Genomic DNA, 23,476 nt, shown 5'->3' on the forward strand with positions numbered 1-23,476 from the left:
AATTTAAGTAGCGATGAAAAAAGACAAGCCAAGAGGGATTTCTATCAGAAATACGGATTTCCAGGTGCGATTTTGTGTGTAGACGGTACACACATTAAAATCGTTGCTCCAACAAAAGATAAGTTTCTCTATTATAACCGCAAAGGATACTTTAGTATCAATGCCATGATTGTAAGTAAGGTAGCAAATTCACATTTCAAACTTCTTGTTTTGCAGATATGGGACAATAATATGAAAATACGTTATGTAAACGCTCAGTATCCTGGGAGCAATCATGACTCCCATATATGGAATGTTAGCAGTGCGCGTTATTTTTTTGAGAAAAAGTACCTGGATGGGGAACGAAACACTTGGCTTTTGGGTATTATACCCACATACATACATATATACATATGTATAAAAATTGTCATAACTCTTTACAAACTTTCAAAATTACAATTTTTAGGAGATGCTATAGGATATGCCCTAGAACCATGGAAAGGCGAGAAATATTGTAGAAAGAACAATCGGTGTTTTTAAAAATCGATTTAGATGTCTTATAAGTGCTCGTGAACTTCACTACGAGCCATGGAAGGCATCTCAAATCGTTAATGTTGCGGCAGCGTTGCACAATGTTTGCATCCAGTTTCGTGTACCTGATGAAGCTTTAGAAAATGTTTCAGAACCAAATAATTTTTCTGAAAATGATGATATCATCTCATCAACTTATAACGATGAAGCTTCACAGATAAGACAGGCTATATGTAGAACACTTACACGAATATAATATACTAAATAAATTTAACACGATATATTTTTGGAGGTTTAATTAAATTTTTATTTATTTAAATATTTTTGATAATGCAAGCTTTATTGCTCTACTTGCAACATTTGCTGCTTAATAGAATTTTTTGCAGCAATTAAATTTTCCATTGCTCTATTATGCCTACCGATTTCTTCCACTTCTGCTTTCTTTAGGTCGCATAATCGGCGCATATCTGAAGAAAGATCATCTAACTTTTCAAAAACCTTTTTTTGAAAATCTTTTTGAAGTAAAAGTTGTTCTTTTACTAAATCAATTGTATTTGTTTCTGGTGGCTTAGTACTGCATCTTGGCAGTGCAGGGCTACAACTTATCGAAGGTAGCGATATATCGGCCTCGGCCTCATCAGTGTCAACTGCCATAGATAAACCCACACTCACTGTGTTTTGTATGCCGTTAGTACTCGTCTCTAACGCCGTTAATTTGATTATAGCTTCTTCCAATTCGCTGAAATGGTGCTGTCTATTTCGACCGCCACCAGTAGCTGACTGTTCTTTTTTGTTTTCGGCCAATTTCCTTTTAATATAAGCCTTCCAATCTAGCCATAGCTTTTAAAAAATAAATTATAGAATATATAAATTATTGTTTTAGTTTCAATAATTAAAAGAACTATAATACTTTACCTTCTTCCAGCTTGAAATGTCTTTATGGGGGGGGCCTACACTGTTGAGTTCATCGGCTACTTTACTCCAAAATTCCGCTGCTACTTCCTTAGGACACTTTGAAAAACCCTGCGCCATTTCGGGCTTTTGCTGCAAAAGTTCAAGCAGAAGCGCATATTGTTGTTTCGTGGTTATTACTTTAGACCTGTGGAAATCAAATTGAAATATATTTTATCCTTAACAAATGCAATTAACTTAAATTCAGTAAAAACTTACATTTGAACCTTTTTTTTTGCTTTATTTCTTCTTTTTTAGTATATTCTTAAATTTTTCCGTTAGCAAAAACGCGTCGTAGAATAATTTAAAAAAACTTCCAAATTTGACGATTCGAATGTATTCTGTGAATGTCACTTTACGAATTTCGAACTTACTTTTTAAGATAATCGAATTGCATGAAAGCAATTTCGTAACTTTTCCGAAAAAACAGTGTACGATGAATTGCGTGATAGGGCTGATTATGGCTGGTGATCCAACTGAACATAGAGATATACGTATACAACGCAGAGATAATACAGTGCAAATAATTCAAGACAATCATCGTTCCTATGATGCTCTGCAGTACCCGTTGATATTTTGGAAAGGAGAAGATGGATATCATTTAAATATTAAACAGAGAAATTCAACTACAGGTGAAGTACTGACCAAGAAAGTTAGTGCGATGAAGATAATACCATTCTCCGATGCCGGCAGCTATTTCATCAGTATGTTGTCGATATGTATGCGAAAATTGAAAGTGAGAGATTACGATATATTAAGTTTAATCAAGCAAAACTTCGTTCTGAAGAGTACGTTCATTTGCGTGACGCCATTATTGGTAACGTAGATGGAACAAATAACATTAACAATATCGGCACCGCATATATTCTTCCTTCATCATATACTGGTAGTCCCCGCCATATGCAAGAATATATTCAACACGCCATGACTTATGTACGTACTTACGGTCGGGCAGATCTTTTCATCACATTTACATGTAATCCAAACTGGGATGAAATTAAAAATTTGTTGTTGCCAGGTCAAACATCGATGCATCGCTATGATATCACTACACGCGTGTTCAAACAAAAATTAAAATTTTCATAAATTTAATTACACATTTTTCAGTATTTGGCGAAACACGTTGCTGGCTTTATTCTGTAGAATGGCAAAAACGAGGATTGCCACATGCGCACATTTTGATTTGGTTAGTAGATAAAGTGCGCCAAGAAGAAATCGACCATTATTATTTCAGCAGAAATTCCGGATCCAATGTTGATAAAGAATTATTTGATATTGTGACTACTAACATGATTCATGAGCCATGCGGTACTTTAAATATGATGTCACCATGTATGGACAATGGAAAATGTACTAAACGTTTTCCAAAACCATGTACAGCTGATACCATTACCAATATCGATGGTTACCCATCTTACCGTCGTAGAGACTAGATAATGGAGGTCAATCATATGAGTTGCGTCTGTCAAATGGTAAAAGAGTATATATTGATAATCGTTGGGTGGTCCCATATTCACCATTGCTGTGTAAAACTTACAAAGCACATATAAACATTGAATTATATAGTTCGGTAAAGTCTATTAAGTACATTTGTAAGTACGTTCATAAGGGCAGTGATAAAGCTATATTTGCCGTTCAAAATGTTAACGACAATGACGAAATAACACGATATCAAATGGGCCGATACATTAGTAGTAACGAAGCAATTTGGCGCATTTTTAGTTTTCCAATACATGAAACAGATCCAGCCGTTATCCATTTGGCTGTGCACCTTGAAAATGGACAGCGTGTTTACTTTACAGAACAGACTGCCATACAACAAGCTTTAACAGCTCCAAAAACTACTCTTACTGAATTTTTCAACCTTTGTAATCGACAGGATGTTGTTGGTCAATTTGCAAACACATTAATGTACACTGACATTCCAAAATATTTTATATGCAATAAACAATCAAAAAATTGTGAACCACGAAAACGAGACATGCCAGTCCAAGGATTTCCCATTATATTTATGGCAAATAGTTTAGGCCGACTCTACACAGTTCATCCTAAGCAACGAGAATGCTTTTTCCTACGTTTGTTATTGATCAACATTCCTGGACCGACATCCTTCCAATCTTTGCGTACAGTCAATGGTACTGTATGCAATACTTTCTTCGATGCCTGTCGTGAGTTACGTTTATTGGAAGATGATAATCATTGGGATCTCACACTTGAAGATGCAGCACTGAGCTCATTGCCGCACCAAATTCGTCAATTATTTTCAATAATATTAACAACGTGTTTTCCATCTGAAGCATCTGCACTGTGGAACAAATATAAAGACTCAATGAGTGAAGATATATTTCATCGTATTAGAATAACCAATCAAAATGACAATATTGAATTCTCCGCTGAGATATATAATGAGGCATTAATAATTATTGAATATTATTGTGTTCTTATTTCAAATACGTCGCTCATACAGTTTGGCATGCCAGCGCCTAATCGCCAAGCAGAAAATATCATTAACAGCGAAGTTCAACGTGAACAGCAATTTGATATAAACTCTTTGGCTACTTTTGTTACTAATAATGAACAATTGCTTACTGCAGAGCAGCGAAATGTATACGATAAAATCAACCTCTCAATAGCAGCACAACAAGGAGGTTTCTATTATTTGGATGCACCAGGTGGCACTGGTAAAACATTTCTTATCTCACTGATATTTGCAAGTATTCGTTCACATTGCATTGGCTATTGCAGCCACCTTTCTTGATGGTGAACGAACTGCTCACTCAGCACTTAAATTACCTTTAAATATTCATACAAATGCAGACGCAATGTGTAACATAAAAAAAAAATCAGGAATGGCTGAAGTTCTGAGAAAGTGCAAAATTATTATTTGGGATGAATGCACAATGGCCCATATGCATTCACTAGAAGCTCTCGATAGAACCCTAAGAGATATAAGAAATAATCAAAGACTTTTCGGTGGTGCTCTGATCTTGGTGTCTGGTGATTTCAGACAAACCTTGCCTGTCATAAATAAATGCATGTTTGAAAGAGTCCTATCTATGGCGACATGTCAGTAAATTAAACCTTACAATCAATATGCGTGTTCAACTCCTAAACGACCCATCTGCGTCGCGATTTTCTGAACAATTGCTAAACATTGGTAATGGTGAAATTCAATTGTATAGAGATACGCAATATATTCAACTTCCAGAAAACTTTTGCAATATGGTGGCTACCAAAGATGAGTTGATGCAAAATATCTTTCCACAGATACAATATAATTATACAGACCATACATTGCTACGTGAGCGAATTTAAAACAAAAAAACTCTGTGGTGATCTAAGACACCACAGACATAACCGTGCTAACAAATGTCAACGTCATTTAATTTAAAATAAAAAATATGTGGTAATCTGTCACACATCCATAAGCGCGCTAAAAATAATTTTATTAAGTTTTTGATAAAGTTCGTTTTGTTTTAAAAGACTGAGAAGTTTTTTGTTTGCTAATAAGCGTTTGTTAATCACGGTAAGTTCAATTCAGTTTATATAGATTTTTGTTAACTGTTGGTGACTACACAATATTACAATTTGGTATACATGGATATACAGAAAATGGGATCTTTTTATTTTTAGTTAGATTTTCGTTTTCAACAATGCCATTAACCAGACATACAAACTTAGACCGCAGAACTCGAAATACGGCAAGTCAAAGAAATATAAGAGCAAATCAAACTTATGAGCAACGCGAAGCACGAAATGAACTTCAAAGGAATCGAATACATCATATAAATGTTAAGTTTAATCCCTACAGAGCTGCCTTCAGTTATAATGTGGCAATTGATTACAGTTCAGAGCAAATTGTTGCTATTGGACTAATGAACAATGCATTGAAATTCAAAAATGAAGCCCCTGGCTTGTGTTGCGCCAGCGGCCAAGTCAAATTGACGCCATTGGTACCACCACCAGAACCACTACATTCATTGGTTTCTGGAAATGGGCCAGATTCTAATCATTTTTTGACTCATATCCAACAATATAATAATTGCTTTCAAATGACATCACTTGGCGCAACAAAAGTTATTCAAGACAATGTTATGCCTACTTTCAAAGTAAGTATAATGGCAAACAATTTTATTTAGTTTTAAAACCATGTAGCTGATGCAAAATATGTTGAGCCAGTGTTGTGTAGATGTGTTTATTTTGTAAACAATAAGTCAAATACATAATAATACATTGTGGCAGTATTTTGCGAGGCACATGGTGGTACAAACAAATTGCTATACAATTACCTAAATATATATTTATATTCTTGACCGGAGCATTATCATGTAGGGACCGAGAAGGTAATCTGGTAACGGTTGTCCAGAGCATACTGGAATTATGGAGGGACCTCTGACCGGCTGAATGGCACTGAAAGTACAACACCAGGATATGGCGAACCCGATTCCCCAACCGATGACAATAGAATAGATGTTCCATTACCCAACCATGAAGAAATTCGAATAGCAATTACCCGCAAGAAGTACAACAAAGCGGTTCCCAAGGTTTACTTATTATTTCATCTGGTTTTTATATGAAAGCTAGTTTTATTTGTAATACAAACACAAGTGAAATACATACCCCATGTTAGACTAGAAATTAAAATAAATTTGAAATGAATGAAAATATTTGGAAATTAGTATTTATTTGTGATAAGGTGCAAAGCAAGCATTGCAAAGAGAAATCTGACATTATTCGGATATTGTTTTTGTAAGCCTCTCTATCTTTTATTCTGCTCAACTAGCACAACAAAAACAAGTCAAGAACACTAGCACAACTATTTATTTACCTTTCCGCCGATTTGGAAACAGTAAACATACAATTATAAAAAAATCCACTACGAATTATGAAATACGCGCCCAACCAATTGCTCTATTTTGGCAAATGAACACCTGTTTACTATTTTAAATACCACGAATGCAAACAAATACCGGTAAGAATAGTATATGCTACGAAATGAGACTAATGTAACCTATATTGACCACTTATCGTCTACGCTAGGTTTCTTTGAACATATACCGGGAGACATACGTCCCGTTCGGAGCGAAAATGTTAAAAGACGAAAATTGTATTTGTGGCTTAAATATTACAGGCATTTAAGCGGGAAAGGTACTTAAGCGAGAAATTTTATATTTAAATTTAGAGAAAAAACAACGATATCGCAAAATATGGTCACTTAAGCGGGAAAGGCACTTAAACGGCCTTTAATTGAAGCGAAAGTATAATGTTTAGGCCTACTACTGCCAGATCAATCTGATTGATTTATTGCAAAATTTTTATACTAATTTCCGAAAATACAATTAAATGTTTGATTCATGGAAAAACTTTACACTTTACGGCGAAATCTACTTTTTTCTGGGTATTGGAAAAAACTAACTTAAACCAGTAGAGTGAGTCATAAAAAATATTATATTTTCCGATTTTCGAAGTTAGCCTCAAATAATCGAATTTATGGCATTATATGAAGAAACCTACAGCCCTATTCTCATGCCCTCACAAAAATCACCACACTCACTATTGTGAGGTTTTTGGATTTTGTGATGATTACCTTATGCTGGAGAAAATTCAAAAGCTCAAATGCTCACAATTTTCTCAAATATCTGTGACGTGTGAAAGCAGCCATCACAATACAAAAAAATTTGTGTTTGTTTTGGTTTTTAGCAATATTTGTAAACAAATGTGTAAATATTTGCGTGCTATAACGACCATAGAGAAATTGTTCTTTAAAAAAAATGGCCTCTATAAAAGTTCAGTTATCGAATAATTGTGTTTAACCGAATCTGGAGCAATATGGACGTACCTTGCATTTTCATTTGTTGAGCGATTTGCTGCCAACCACATCTACGATCCGATAAGGACGCATTATTTTTGTAAAGCAAAGGACACTGACGCACAGCCTCTATAGACGATGATTTACACCCAGGTTATTTTTATACTCTCGCAACAAAGTTGCTACGAGAGTATTATAGTTTTATCTACATAACGGTTGGTTGCAAGTCCAAAACAAAACGAGTTAGATACTGGGTTATATATATGAAAATGATCAGGGTGACGAAAAAAGTTCAAATCCGGACGTCTGTCCGTCCGTCCGTGCAAGCTGTAACTTGAGTAAAAATTGAGATATCTTGATGAAACTTGGAAGACGTATTTCTTGGCACCATAAGAAGGTTAAGTTCGAAAATGTGCGTAATCGGACCACTGCCACGCCCACAAAATGGCGATAACCGAAAATTTGGTACAAAGGATTGTTCTAGGAAGGGGCATATTTGGATGTAATTTTTTTGGGGAATTGAGCGTGGCCCCGCCCACTACTATGTTGTTTGTACATATCTCGCAAACTAATTAAGCTATATCAAGAAAACTTTCTAGAGTCGTTTCTTTTAGGTACTACCTTATAGAGTCCAAAAATGAAAGAAATCGGGTCATAACCACGCCCACCTCCCATACAAAGGTTACATTGAAAATTATTAAAAATGCAGTAAGTTCAGTAAGGAAAACCACCAGAAACCTTAAATTTCATTGTAAAGATGGTACAGAAGAGCTGCTCTCAAAATGGTATACAAAATTTTAAATGAGCGTGGTTCCGACCACTTATGGGTCAAAAACCATATCTTCCTTACTTGTTTTATAATTCTTTTGTTTTTTAACTTTCGACTGCAAATACGCAATTTCATTTGTTTCATTTGTTTACAAATTTTACATCAATTTGTAATTATTTTGATCTTATTTCTTTTGAAACCACTGTTTGACAGCAAAATGCTTTTCACCTCAATTGGTGACTTTTTTAAGCTTTTTTCTTATGAGGTTCGAGCCAGAATAGACTCACAAAATATACGTCACAAGAAACCTCACAAATTTTTCCTAACAACTCAGTTATGAGGTTTTTTCAGAATAGGGCTGTTAAGGTAACTATTGGTAATTTCTGTAAATATGTATCGTCGAAAAACGAACTCATCAACAAAGTATTCCTAAGCACCATACTAACCACTAAAATAATGAATGTTGGAGTGAGCGAGCAATTTTGGCGGCAAAGAATAAAAATGTGCATGACTTAAACTACATAATACAGAATGAGAACATTGGTACACATCATTCATTCAAATCTATTGACTGTATAATAAACGAAGATGAAGTTACCAACTACAGTAGTTTTCCGAAATAACGAATATTCGTTTTAACGAAAACCGCTTATAATGAACAAGCAAATTTGTTACATTGAGTACCTTAAATAGTGAACATCGGGGATTTGTAAGTACTCGGCTTAATGAACAACATGAAGAAGACATATGAAGAAAGAGAAAAAAATAAAATTACTTCGAACCAGAATTAAAAATAAAACTTGAAAAAATTAAAAAAAAAAATGTGCAAATTGGAAAACTATTGAGTTTTATAAAAAAGATTAAAATTATTGATCAACTTCAAATAGAAGTATAAGTGTTAGAAAAGTGAGTACTCGAATTAACGAAAATTCTATGTAATAGGGACCGCCGGACCAGCTAGTAAAGTTATATGAGTAAAATTTGATATATCAACCAAACTCTCTAGAGTCGATTCCTTTAAGCATTGCTTAAACAGTTTAAAAATAAAGGAAATTGGATTATAACCAGTAGCTGCACTCGAATTGGTATAAAAATTTTAAATAGGCCACTTATGGGTCATAAAGCACACTACCCATATACCTGAAATTTACAGTCCATCTGAATCGTTTACTTTGCTATATGTAAAGTAAGCACTAGTGAAGATATCGGAATAGAACTTTGCACAAATATTCCATTTATCATACTATAAGCACACATATCGCTCTTAAATATACCTAATATTAGCGATTTCAAACTTTCAAAAGAAGAAATGACATGGGAGATCTGATCAAATACTGAATTTATAGTGTGGCATCGCCCTTCTAAAAATTTTAGAAATCTGAACATAGGTTTCAAAGGGCCCATAAATCCAATAAGGGGTCCCCAGTGCTTCTAATAAATTTTTACCGAAAATGTAGCTGAGGTAGTTAAAATTATATACACATCGAACGATTTTTTTATATTAATGTTCAGCCTTAAGTTCAGCTATAAGTTACTATTCTAAGGTGCTAAAGTGATTTGCTTCACTTAAACGTTTTGTAGGTAACGATCCTTTATGAAATGGAGCAATGTCCTGTCTGAAATGTAGTTACTAGTTGAAAAAGGCCAACTAACTAGTACAATAACATGGTCATGTGAATTCTAATATATCCGGATGAGTTAGGATCCCCTAAATTAGTACCAAATCTGCAAAACAGAAGTAAGGTAAACTTCCCCAAAAAGTCATAATTTCACCTCCGACTCTGTTTAGGGCCTAAGCTGCATTATTATTATTCTCACGTGGGAATTGCATAGAGCATTTACTAACATACCCTGGAACTAAAATTCAGCTTCATTTATACACGACAGGTTTTAGGAAGCAATTTAATGCTAATGAGAGACATATCGCTTTTTTTTTGGTTTCGGAAATATTGACCACGTTATGCACAACAGAGGTATTTATGTTAACTTATTTAAGTCCCTGAATAGAGTGACATCATAGACTGTTCATGTAATATGCTGATTTGATGCTGCTGCAATATTAACAGGACTAATTCTGGGGTTTTGTATGACAGTTCCTACTAATCTTCCACATTCTCTTTGAGTTATCACAAGTTTCCGCCTAGTTCCTTTTAAATTGTCTTTGCAATTGTTCGCCTGCTTTTAATTAATAATAAATATCATAATAAAAAGTATTCCATCAAATTCTATAAATTTTAACTAACTCCGAGGCCAAAACACCAGCCTTTAACTTAGTAACAGTCTATGATCTAGTTATAATCGATAATTCCTTTGTTTTCGGTATTTTATTTACCATATTTTATATTTTAAGGGTTTGTTAGTTTGTTATAAAAATCCAATCACGACTCTTGCTCAAACCAAATCCAAGGATAAAAGCTAAATCGGGTGTGTAAATCATTTTAACGCAAAAAAAATTGTGTAAAATATTACTACTGTGAGTCATCAGTTCGTTTGCCCATTTCTCTGTCGAATGTCCAGATATTTTTACCAAACTGACACCGTTCGCTTAATAGATCAAGGTTTACAACAACATAGCATTTTATGGCACTGCAAATGTGTGTGTGGGTCAAATTGTGTGTTATGTATATTAATAAAATTAAATAAATAAATAATATGTTCGGTAACACCCGAACTTATGCCTTCCTTACTTATTTATTGAATGTTTTTCCAGGGTGAGTAGTTTTTGCAGTTTTTAAATTCTCAATTTATTTACTTTTTTTAAATTATCACTTTTACAGTTTTGGAATTCTCACTTTATATACATCTATAAATATAAAAATGAAACCCGTTTGGCCGATTTGGCTGATTCTTTTTTGTGTGTATTTGACCCGTCCGTGTAGATACTTATCGCTGAATCTTTGTCCACTTTTCCCATATCCCACTCCTCTCTAGAGGGGAATGATATATGTAGTTCAGATTTTAGATTCATTTCTATAGGATTGCGAAAATCCGTCCTATTTGGTAGAAATGGGAACTTGCCGAGTATACTAGAATGTCCTCTGTTGCAGGTTTGCAGTAGTGAAGATTCTCTCAGTCTGAGTGCCGATTTTGCCGCCTGCTGCTTACAGTATATGTCTATAGGCAGTAAGTGCAGAATAGCCTCTAACGCCTGGCTCGGCGTTGTTCTGAGAGCTCCGCTGATACATATACATGCCGCTCTTTGTAGACTACCCATGCTCTTTACTGCGTACTTCGTGTCGATTATTGGCCACCAGACCAATATACCGTATTTCATAATCGGCCTTACCACAGCTGTGTAGTGCCAATGCGATATGCGGAGTGTTAGTCCCCATTTTGGTCCGACCATCCTTTTGCAGGTGTGTATGGCCAAAGCCGCCTTCCTTACCCTAGCTTCCAAGTTTGGTTTCCACGATAGCTTCCTGTCTAAAATTAGTCCCAGATAGCTTGCTTTCTCACTTATTGTTAGTGATGTGTCATTTATTGAGGATGGTGTGAGCTCTGGAATCTTGTGTTTCCTAGTAAACAGCACTATCTCAGTTTTACTTGCGTTCAGGCCTAATCCGCAAGATTTAGCCCATCGATTTAACTCATTTAACCTTGTTTGCATAAGGTCCGCGAGGATACTTGGGAATTTTCCTCTAATTGAAACTGCCACATCATCAGCGTAGGCCACAGCATGTACTCCCCCCTTCTCTAGATGTAACAACATACTGTTCATTGTTAAGAGGTGTGCCCCTACGGAAAGATTTGCACATCGTTGAAACCCCCAGTGTTGAAGTTATGAACCTGCATAGAAGCATCTGTTCTATAAGCTTCGTGAGTGATTCAGACACATGCAGATCTTTAAGCTCGCTGATAATGGCCTTAGGCTGGATGTTGTTAAAAGCTCCCTCTATATCCAGGAAAGTAATGAGAGCGTATTCCTTTACCTCCAGGGCCCTTTCAATATCTGTCACCACAGAGTTTAAAGCTGTTTCCGTGGATTTCCGTGGAGTACGCGTGTTGCGAAACTGCTAACCTTTCTGGAGGTAGTCTGCTTCTTATGTTAATTTCTATTAGTCTTTCCAACGTTTTCAGTATAAATGAGAAAAGACTGATTGGTTAAAATCCTTTGGACTGCTGTGAGAGCTTTTGCCCGTTTTAGGTATGTATATTACCTTCACTTTCCTCCATAGTGAAGGAATAAAGTTCAATCGGAGAGTGCCTTCGAGAATGGTTGTTAACCAACCCATTACGTAACTTATCGATTTTTGTAGTTGAGCCGGGAATATGCCGTCAGGTCCCGGTGATTCAAAAGGCTTGAAGCTATTAACAGCCCATCTTATCTTGTCTTCTGATATTAAGTCGGCCATATTAGGATCTGGCTCAATTTCAGTATCAAATGTATATTCCGCGGTGTAGTATCCATCAGTAATTTTAGGGTTTCCTCACTGGATTTCGTCCAGCTTTGGTCCGGCTTACGTACCCAATGTTATGTGTAGATTTCGCTATTACTTTTCTTAACCGAGACGCCTCTGCGGTTTCTCGATTCTTCACAAAAGGATTTCCACGAATTACTTTTAGATTTCCTGATTTCCTTTTTGTATGACCTCAGAAGGCTGTGGTAGCGGTCCCATTCCTGTTCTTCTTGGGATAGTTTTACTACATTGAATTGCTTCCTGCAATCCTTCTGAGATTTCTTAAGCTCGGGGGACCACCATTGGGGCCTAATTCTTCCCTTACTGCGAGTAAGAGGACATGACATTGCCCATGCTTGCTGATAAGATTCCGTTAATCGTTCAACTAAAGTGTCTAAGTCCTCTTTGTGCCTAGGTCGGAATGGAGGAAACGTAGGAATATTCTTTTTTAGCTCTTGCATGTGCACTAGCCAGTTTGTTTTCCTATGATTCCTGTATTTGTTCTCACGGTCTACTTTTTCACTCAGTACAAAATCAATATACCGATGATCGGAAAAGGAGTGTTCTTCTAGAACCCTCCATTGTATTACTCTATCTATCAGCTCTTCCGACACAAGTGTTATGTCTAGTACTTCTTGTCGGTTTCTAGTGATAAAGGTTGGCGCGTTGCCTCTATTGCTCAACAAGAGTTTCGTGCCTACTAAATAATTAAAGAGCAACTCACCTCTTACGTTGGTATCAGAACTGCCCCATAGTGAATGATGGGCGTTTGAGTCACATCCAAGTATTAATGGCCTCTTGGACGCTTCGCTATCGTGTGCCAACCTTTTTATAAGCAGCGATGGCACCTGCTCCTCGTCGTACTGCATGTAGCAAGAGACTAGCCGGTAACTATCTCTGTCCGTCTCCCAGCTTACCGCCGTGGTGTCCTTGTCACTATATTCGTATAATATAAAAACATTAAGATCCTTCCTAGCCAATATACATGTCCTGTTCTTACCTTCGCAGTGTGACACGTATAATTTGTAATTCGGCGTCCTCAGACCGCAAATCCGCCCTCCATTAACCCATGGCTCCTGAATGAGGACAAAGCCAGGTTGATCTGTTGCCATGCGGTTAATTAGAGCTACTGACGCTAGTTTGCTATGGTGAAGATTTATTTGTAAGAGATGCATTAGTTAAGGTTACATCTACATCATCCAGAGAATCGCTTAAAAGCTCTTTCTCGGTATATAAATTTGAGAGCCTGCCCGCTAGTTCAGACTCTGAGGAGCACTCACCTTGTTCGAGGCTATCGACATCGCTCGAGGACTCCATTGGATCTTCCTCTACCTCACGCATCTCGTTATCCGAGGTGAGATGGTCGATAGCGCCGGCATCTGCTTTGTAAGTCTTCACTTTGACTTTAGTGAAGCCATAATTAATTTCGCCGCCACTTTTGTTCAGCGGTTCAATTGAGTCGTTAGTTAGCAACAACAGAATCTGCATCGTGGCCCTTTTGGTCTCCACGCCCGATTCGGTTGTCGCTTCTTCGAATGATTTTACAAATTTCCAACCCTCCGTTGGTAGGTTTGGGTTGCAAGCTTTGATCAGCTGCATGATCTGTTCCGGCTGTGATGGTGTAGCCGGTATCCAAACTCTTGCCCTTGGTCTGGACGGAATGTCTTTCTTGTCACCGGCTATTAGCTTGGCTCCGGGATACACCTCTCCCACCTTCGCTATAGCGGCTTTATATAGCTGGACCGATCTTTCGTCATCACAAGCTACTAGCTTGATCTGACCCTGGTACCATCCAGCATCTGTGCATGACGGCGGCGGGCCTGGATTGCTTAATAGCACTTCCAGAGCCACGTTAGCCAGCGCAGCCTGTACCCATTTCCATTGGGTTCTGGGAATTTTTCCTCATTCAGAACACCAATGATGACACTGTCTTCATGCTAACTGTTCTAGAGCTAGTTAATTTATTTACTCGTTATGAATAAAATAAATATATAATTTTAAGTTAGCCAATGAGATTGGTTCTGACTGGTCCCTTATTTGTATAATATTTCAACGTATACACATGTACTACTATATTGAATATATTACACTTATCTGTACAAGTGTTTCAAGTGGTAACTTGTTACTCGGTAGTCGATAATGGTAAAGTGACATCGAGGCTATTGTTCCAGTTGCTTATATAGGCTATGCTTATCGCTGATCATACTATTGAGATGCTGGTTGTTTACTAGTAAATAACTATTTGGGTTGTTATTGTTTGTTGTACTGATAGTGCGCTTCTATTGTTCTAAGATAGAGTTGTTTTGATTATTTTTCTTTAATGTTTACTGAAAGATAAGGTTGTGCTTAAAGGTTAAAGTATTAACTCTCCCCTCTCTTGTGAAAAATAGATCTTCTGATCTATACTTGAGTATTGAGTAGATGAGTCATTCCTACACGTTCTATGGTAGCGTTGTAGTTTCTCAGATATACAGTTGTTTGATAAATTATATATAGTTTGAATATTAGAAATATACTTAATCCTAGGACTACAAGTACTCCTATAGTTATGAACATATTCTTGATTGGGTGTTCTTCAAATGGTATTAAAAATTTGTTTAATTTTTTAATGTTGTCAAATTGATATTCGTTTTCTGTTTCCAATATTTCAAGAATGTGAATTCTTTCGTTTCCATTAGCTATAATATAATATTTAATTTCTTGTTCCTGATTGTGGAATACTTCTGAGTCAATAATAATTGTTTCATTAAATTGTATTAAATTCAATCCTTCAATTGATTTTCCGTTTAAAATATGTTTTCCTTGTAATACGACATTACCATGTCCTAAATCTATAATAGGTGCGTTATTTTCTTGGATAACATTACAATGGGCTTCAAAATCGATCCTAAGAAATCAAGAGATCTTGAGCGTCTGGCTCGTCCATTATTCAGTAGTTGTTTTCTGAGGATTTATATTCTGTTGAACAATGCTGTTTCTGTTGCGTCCCACTAGGCATCTCTCCTTTATGTTCGGCGATTTTGTAGTATGGTTTAAGTATTTTGCTTAAGTTCGTCATATGGAATAGGTACTCATGTTCTTGATACAAAAATGATGGGTCAGTCTCGGTTAACACGTACTTGCGATCTTGTAAGTCGGTTATTTCCTGAGCTAAGGATGTTGCTAGGATTAATGTTAGCGTTATCATCATCATTGTTTCTGAGGTTGTCCTTGTGTACGATCTTCCCCTCCGTTGTTCAAATTGTGTCCTCACGATTCTCTTGTACGGTTTTTTTTTCAAATAGCGTGGATTTGTTTTATTTCGTCGGTTTTGTTTCACATAAACTGTTTGTCCTGTTTTATATTCCTTTTGTGTTCGTTTTTTATTGTGGTATGATAGCATATACTCCTGCTTATTTTCGATCAGTTCTTTTATTCCTTCAGTTTTGCTTCTTTCAAAAAATAATTGGATAGGTTTCCTTTTTGTGACGGAATGTATTGTCCTATTGTATTCCTTGATTGCGTTGAATAGTTCTTCAGTCGCAGTTGATTTATTTTGTTTAATGCGAATTCTAGTAATTTCCAGAATGGTTGAATGCAGCCGTTCAACTTGAGCGTTCGATGTTGAATGGTTTGCTGCGGTCATTGAATGTTCAATATATAGCCGTTGGAATAGAGCTTTTGCTGCTATGCTATTAAATATAGTCTCGTTATCTGTCATTAGTTTATTACAAAATAGGAATATTTGTATGAGTACTTCCTCTAATATTTTGTAGAATTCTCTTTTGTCGTTTAATTTTCTCATATATGCGTATTTTGAGAATCTATCTATACATGAGAGATACATTGTTTTATAGATTTCAAATATGTCCATTTGTATTTGTGTGCCTATATCTTCAGGTATGGGTGTTTTTGCATAAACTTGTTTTGTCGGGTGGCGTTCGTATTTGTTCTCTTTACAAATGCTACAATTTCTAGTTAGTCGGATTACATAATTTATTATATTTGGCCAATAGCAAGTTTCTAGTATCTCTAATGTATTATTTTTTGCGTTTTTATGTGCTCTTTCATGCGTATGTTTAATTATATTTTCTCTATCCTCTTCACTCGTAATGTCCTTTAATAGATTTTGACAAAAAACCTTTTTCTCTATATTAAATGAAGAGTTTATAATATCATGAATTTCATACCAGGTTTCTAGTGTAGTGTGAAATGCGGTCGTGATATTGGGTTTGATAATTTTCGTTAGTGTATCTATCAAGTCTTGTGATGTGACGTAATTAACATAAAATCTCTCGTGGTTTGCAAAAATTGTTGCTCTTTCTAATGCATTTTGTTCACATTTTTTTATCACAATTTGTGTTTTAAATTGGTTCAGTGGAGCGCTGACATCTTTAATTCTGATTGACGAGGATGATTCCTGCGAGTGTATTGAGTCGTTCGTTGTTACGTTTACTTACGTCGGCTACTACATTTAAATCTCCTTTAATATATTTAATTTTTGCTCCGTATTCTTCTATAAAATTTTTCCATCGTTTTAATTTTGAATTTGGGTTGTCCTCTGATATTGAAAAAATTAGGGATTGATGATCGGTGTAAATAGTAGTATTACTAGTGAGACCATACAGATAATTCCTAAGTTTCTTCAGTGTCCAAACGATTGCTAACATTTCTTTTTCGTTTGTTGATTAATTCTGTTCAGTTCGCGTTAATGTACGTGAAATGAATGCTATAGGTTTCTTGCCTTGTGACAATACAGCTCCAATCGCATGATTGCTTGCGTCTGTAGTCAAATCAAATCCTTTTCCAAAATCTGGTTGGAATAATTCTATTTGTTCTTTTAGTTTATTTTTTAGTGTTTCAACTGCTTTAAGTGCTTCGTCATCTAATTTTACATGTACTGAGCTACTTTTATTCTTTGAAATATTACCATTCTCTCCTCGTAGGTAGAGTGTTAATGGTTTCGTTATGGATGCAAATCCTTTTATAAATTTTCTATAATAAGAGGTCATTCCCAAGAAACATCTTAAGTCTTTCAAATTTGTAGGGGTTTTGTACCTATCTAGAGCTTCTATTTTTCCCGGATCTACTGTAATTCTACCGTTTTTAATTATATGTCCTAAAAATTCTGTCTGTCTTTGAAAAAATTTTGACTTTTCACCCGAGATTTTCATATTGGCTGCGTGTAAAGTGTGTATTATATTGGTGATATCTTTCATATGTTGTTCAGGGTTAGCTGAATATATTAGGACATCATCTATATACACGTATGCGCATACTCCTTTGAATGGTCTGAGGATGTCGTCAACGCATCTTTGAAAGATCGACGGTGCGTTTTTCAGTCCAAATGGTAGTCGTAGAAATTCATATTTGGCATTATTTATTGAAAATGCTGTTTTTTCCCTGTCTTCTTTTTTTATTTTAATTTGATGAAATCCTGATTCCAAATCTAACGTCGTGAAGTACTGTGCTTCTCCTAAGTTTTGGAGCATCATGGTGATGTCCGGAATGGGATATCTATCAGCGATTGTTTGCGAATTTAACTTCTGGAAGTCAATAACCATGCGTCTTTATGGGTTGCCTTGCCCGTCATTCCCTTTTTTAGAAACTGTCCATATGGGTGAATTGTACGGGCTTTTGCTTGGCTGTATTATTTCATTATCTAATAATTTTTTTATTTCAGTTTCTACAAATGCTCTATCTGCTTGGGGGTATGGATACTGTCTGACCCAAATAGGATTATTTGTTTCTGTTCTGATTTCTGCCTCTACTGTAGTTACGTAGGGTAATGTTTTACTCTGGTCATTTCTTTTCATTAATTCAGTTATTTATTTTGTATACATTTCTTCTCCTATCAAATAATTTATTCTTGTTAATTTATTCTTTTTCACAATTAATACATTTCTTTCGGTATCTACCATTGCTTTCATTTGCTTTAAACCTTTAATTCCTATCAAGAAATCGAAATCTTGTAAGGTATCGAGTTCTAAAAATTCCATACTGAATCCTATTAAATTCACTTTATTTTTATATTTAATTAATGATTTATCGTGTAAAGTTGCGGCTTGTTTTTTACTTTCTACTTCTATACTTTTTGCACCACTATCAATTAAAATATACACTGAGTTACCTTCTTCTGTGGTCCTTACAAGCGTTGGTAACCCGTGCCTTAGAATAAAAAAATATTCTTCCTGTTCGTATTCTGTATTTGATTGTTGATCGTGTGTAATTTGGTTGATCCGTTGTATATTAGCATGACTTGTATTATCTCGTTCTCGTTTGTATCCCAATGCAACTGCTACTTTCTTAAATGGATTTTGATAATTCTGTCGAGGCTGCGGATTTCGTGGTGGTTGTTGCTGATTCTTGTTGTAACGTTGTCTCGTTGGTCTACGGAATATGGTGGATGAATCGATATCCATTGGTTCAACTGGGGTTTGTTGTTGACAAGAATAATTATTCTGATGATGGTTGTATCGTGGAATGTACTCGAGGTTCTGATGGCGTGAATAATGTTGCATTGTACGGGCGATACTGTAGGCATCTGCTAATGTTGTGCAGGCTCGTGCATAGATGGCATTCTTGATAGCTACACTTCTCAGTCCAGTGACGAATGTTCTGATTGCTTTAGCATGGATTTCTTGTGTCAATACTTGGATTATTCGTTCTTCCTTGTGTGTCATCTCAATCTTGGATAGCACTACATTCAATGCGTGGTTGTCTTGGAAGTTTCTCTTTACGTTGTGGTTGATCAGGATCTGTGCTGCTTTGCCAGTAATTTTTCCTCTGATCATTATTAATGCTTGGGCATATATATTATGTCCTTCGAATTGTCGTATGTCTTCCATTAATGTGATTGCTACTTTCCTCCAATTCCTGTATTCGTTGTAATCCCATTAAATTGTGTTAGTGATTTAAACATATTCAGATCCACTTCTTCTGGTCTGGTGTAAGAACATATGTGTTCTGTTCGTTGTGGAATGGTTGTAATTCTTCCTAATTGTAGTTCGGATAACTGTCGTTGCAGATCGGCGACTACGTGGGTTAATGCAATTAAAGTTGCTTGTTCTCTCATCTTGCTGGTTTATTGTTGATTTATTTTACTAAAAATCGGTCTCCAGTTGTATTCTTGGAGCGCTGCTTGATATGGTATTCTTTCTATGAAAGCGTGTTGTTTGCCAAGGATGGTATATTGATCCTGTACTTTCAATTTGTTTGTCGTATTAGGATTTTTATGTGAATCCTTTTTGATTGACGTTGTGTGGGATGATGCACTGGTAAACTTTTTGATGGTTTAAATGAATCCTTTTTTTGTTTCCAGGGACTAGGTTCTTCCCTTTCAGGCAGACTGACTAAGGATATTATTGATGATCCTTTTTTGTTGCTGCCCCACGTTGGGCGCCAGTTAATTTATTTACTCGTTATGAATAAAATAAATATATAATTTTAAGTCAGCCAATGAGATTGGTTCTGACTGGTCCTTTATTTGTATAATATTTCAACGTATACACATGTACTACAATATTGAATATATTACACTTATCTGTACAAGTGTTGCAAGTGGTAACTTGTTACTCGGCAGTCGATAATGGTAAAGTGACATCGAGGCTATTGTTCCAGCTGCTTATATAGGCTATGCTTATCGCTGCTCATAGTAAATAACTATTTGGGTTGTTATTGTTTGTTGTACTGATAGTGCGCTTCTATTGTTCTAAGATAAAGTTGTTTTGATGATTTTTCTTTAATGTTTACTGAAAGATAAGGTTGTAGTTAAAGGTTAAAGTATTAACTAGCTCGTTGCATACGCTGCTCTCTTTTCGGAACAATCTGTTCCTACCGGCTTTATTGAGGGAGAACCGGACTCTCTTGGTTTTTCTTTAGTTTCTTTTAATGTGCTCATATTTGGATCCACGAGTGTAGGGGAATCTATGTCCACTTGCGCATAGCCCCCGCTACGCAAGCAAGGCTTTCTTATTACGGAGGGCGCCAGGGCTATATACACGTATGCGCATACTCCTATGAATGGTCTGAGGATGTCGTCAACGCATCTTTGAAAGATCGACGGTGCGTTTTTCAGTCCAAATGGTAGTCGTAGAAATTCATATTTGGCATTATTTATTGAAAATGCTGTTTTTTCCCTGTCTTCTTTTTTTATTTTAATTTGATGAAATCCTGAAGTACTGTGCTTCTCCTAAGTTTTGGAGCATCATGGTGATGTCCGGAATGGGATATCTATCAGTGATTGTTTGCGCATTTAACTTCTGGAAGTCAATAACCATGCGTCTTTTTGGGTTGCTCGTCATTCCCTTTTTTAGAAACTGTCGATATGGGTGAATTGTACGTGCTTTTGCTTGGCCGTATTATTTCATTATCTAATAATTTTTTTATTTCAGTTTCTACAAATGCTCTATCTGCTTGGGGGTATGGATACTGTCTGACCCAAATAGGATTATTTGTTTCTGTTCTGATTTCTGCCTCTACTGTAGTTACGTAGGGTAATGTTTTACTCTGGTCATTTCTTTTCATTAATTCAGTTATTTATTTTGTATACATTTCTTCTCCTATCAAATAATTTATTCTTGTTAATTTATTCTTTTTCACAATTAATACATTTCTTTCGGTATCTACCATTGCTTTCATTTGCTTTAAACCTTTAATTCCTATCAAGAAATCGAAATCTTGTAAGGTATCGAGTTCTAAAAATTCCATACTGAATCCTATTAAATTCACTTTATTTTTATATTTAATTAATGATTTATCGTGTAAAGTTGCGGCTTGTTTTTTACTTTCTACTTCTATACTTTTTGCACCACTATCAATTAAAATATACACTGAGTTACCTTCTTCTGTGGTCCTTACAAGCGTTGGTAACCCGTGCCTTAGAATAAAAAAATATTCTTCCTGTTCGTATTCTGTATTTGATTGTTGATCGTGTGTAATTTGGTTGATCCGTTGTATATTAGCATGACTTGTATTATCTCGTTCTCGTTTGTATCCCAATGCAACTGCTACTTTCTTAAATGGATTTTGATAATTCTGTCGAGGCTGCGGATTTCGTGGTGGTTGTTGCTGATTCTTGTTGTAACGTTGTCTCGTTGGTCTACGGAATATGGTGGATGAATCGATATCCATTGGTTCAACTGGGGTTTGTTGTTGACAAGAATAATTATTCTGATGATGGTTGTATCGTGGAATGTACTCGAGGTTCTGATGGCGTGAATAATGTTGCATTGTACGGGCGATACTGTAGGCATCTGCTAATGTTGTGCAGGCTCGTGCATAGATGGCATTCTTGATAGCTACACTTCTCAGTCCAGTGACGAATGTTCTGATTGCTTTAGCATGGATTTCTTGTGTCAATACTTGGATTATTCGTTCTTCCTTGTGTGTCATCTCAATCTTGGATAGCACTACATTCAATGCGTGGTTGTCTTGGAAGTTTCTCTTTACGTTGTGGTTGATCAGGATCTGTGCTGCTTTGCCAGTAATTTTTCCTCTGATCATTATTAATGCTTGGGCATATATATTATGTCCTTCGAATTGTCGTATGTCTTCCATTAATGTGATTGCTACTTTCCTCCAATTCCTGTATTCGTTGTAATCCCATTAAATTGTGTTAGTGATTTAAACATATTCAGATCCACTTCTTCTGGTCTGGTGTAAGAACATATGTGTTCTGTTCGTTGTGGAATGGTTGTAATTCTTCCTAATTGTAGTTCGGATAACTGTCGTTGCAGATCGGCGACTACGTGGGTTAATGCAATTAAAGTTGCTTGTTCTCTCATCTTGCTGGTTTATTGTTGATTTATTTTACTAAAAATCGGTCTCCAGTTGTATTCTTGGAGCGCTGCTTGATATGGTATTCTTTCTATGAAAGCGTGTTGTTTGCCAAGGATGGTATATTGATCCTGTACTTTCAATTTGTTTGTCGTATTAGGATTTTTATGTGAATCCTTTTTGATTGACGTTGTGTGGGATGATGCACTGGTAAACTTTTTGATGGTTTAAATGAATCCTTTTTTTGTTTCCAGGGACTAGGTTCTTCCCTTTCAGGCAGACTGACTAAGGATATTATTGATGATCCTTTTTTGTTGCTGCCCCACGTTGGGCGCCAGTTAATTTATTTACTCGTTATGAATAAAATAAATATATAATTTTAAGTCAGCCAATGAGATTGGTTCTGACTGGTCCTTTATTTGTATAATATTTCAACGTATACACATGTACTACAATATTGAATATATTACACTTATCTGTACAAGTGTTGCAAGTGGTAACTTGTTACTCGGCAGTCGATAATGGTAAAGTGACATCGAGGCTATTGTTCCAGCTGCTTATATAGGCTATGCTTATCGCTGCTCATAGTAAATAACTATTTGGGTTGTTATTGTTTGTTGTACTGATAGTGCGCTTCTATTGTTCTAAGATAAAGTTGTTTTGATGATTTTTCTTTAATGTTTACTGAAAGATAAGGTTGTAGTTAAAGGTTAAAGTATTAACTAGCTCGTTGCATACGCTGCTCTCTTTTCGGAACAATCTGTTCCTACCGGCTTTATTGAGGGAGAACCGGACTCTCTTGGTTTTTCTTTAGTTTCTTTTAATGTGCTCATATTTGGATCCACGAGTGTAGGGGAATCTATGTCCACTTGCGCATAGCCCCCGCTACGCAAGCAAGGCTTTCTTATTACGGAGGGCGCCAGGGCTATATACACGTATGCGCATACTCCTATGAATGGTCTGAGGATGTCGTCAACGCATCTTTGAAAGATCGACGGTGCGTTTTTCAGTCCAAATGGTAGTCGTAGAAATTCATATTTGGCATTATTTATTGAAAATGCTGTTTTTTCCCTGTCTTCTTTTTTTATTTTAATTTGATGAAATCCTGAAGTACTGTGCTTCTCCTAAGTTTTGGAGCATCATGGTGATGTCCGGAATGGGATATCTATCAGTGATTGTTTGCGCATTTAACTTATGGAAGTCAATAACCATGCGTCTTTTTGGGTTGCTCGTCATTCCCTTTTTTAGAAACTGTCGATATGGGTGAATTGTACGTGCTTTTGC

At 36.0% G+C, this 23,476-nt stretch overlaps 3 protein-coding genes across 11 annotated transcripts in view; 1 reads left to right on the plus strand and 2 right to left on the minus strand.

Annotated features, from left to right (window-relative positions):
* LOC128923552 (protein rtoA-like) overlaps positions 1–23,476 on the plus strand; it is a 2,411,103-nt gene that overhangs the window by 327,458 nt on the left and 2,060,169 nt on the right. The gene's annotated exons all lie outside the window — the stretch shown is intronic.
* LOC128923561 (uncharacterized) lies at positions 812–2,108 on the minus strand. Of its 2 annotated transcripts, XM_054235838.1 has the most exons (3): positions 1,681–2,108; positions 1,426–1,609; positions 812–1,350 (listed from the first exon to the last, which is right to left on the minus strand). In XM_054235838.1, coding segments are annotated over exons 1-3 (687 nt in total). In that variant the 5' UTR covers positions 1,683–2,108; the 3' UTR covers positions 812–849. The 2 variants fall into 2 exon arrangements, with proteins under 2 accessions (XP_054091813.1, XP_054091814.1); XM_054235839.1 differs by having other exon boundaries at positions 815–1,350; positions 1,426–2,107.
* Positions 12,793–14,643, minus strand: LOC128923564 (uncharacterized). Its single transcript, XM_054235844.1, has 2 exons — positions 13,437–14,643; positions 12,793–13,372 (listed from the first exon to the last, which is right to left on the minus strand). Exon 1 carries the CDS (start codon positions 14,033–14,035, stop codon positions 13,580–13,582), a length of 456 nt encoding a protein of 151 aa, XP_054091819.1. The 5' UTR covers positions 14,036–14,643; the 3' UTR covers positions 12,793–13,372; positions 13,437–13,579.

Source organism: Zeugodacus cucurbitae, chromosome Y, assembly GCF_028554725.1.
Source record: "Zeugodacus cucurbitae isolate PBARC_wt_2022May chromosome Y, idZeuCucr1.2, whole genome shotgun sequence".
In the NCBI taxonomy this organism is placed as follows: Eukaryota; Metazoa; Arthropoda; class Insecta; order Diptera; family Tephritidae; genus Zeugodacus; species Zeugodacus cucurbitae.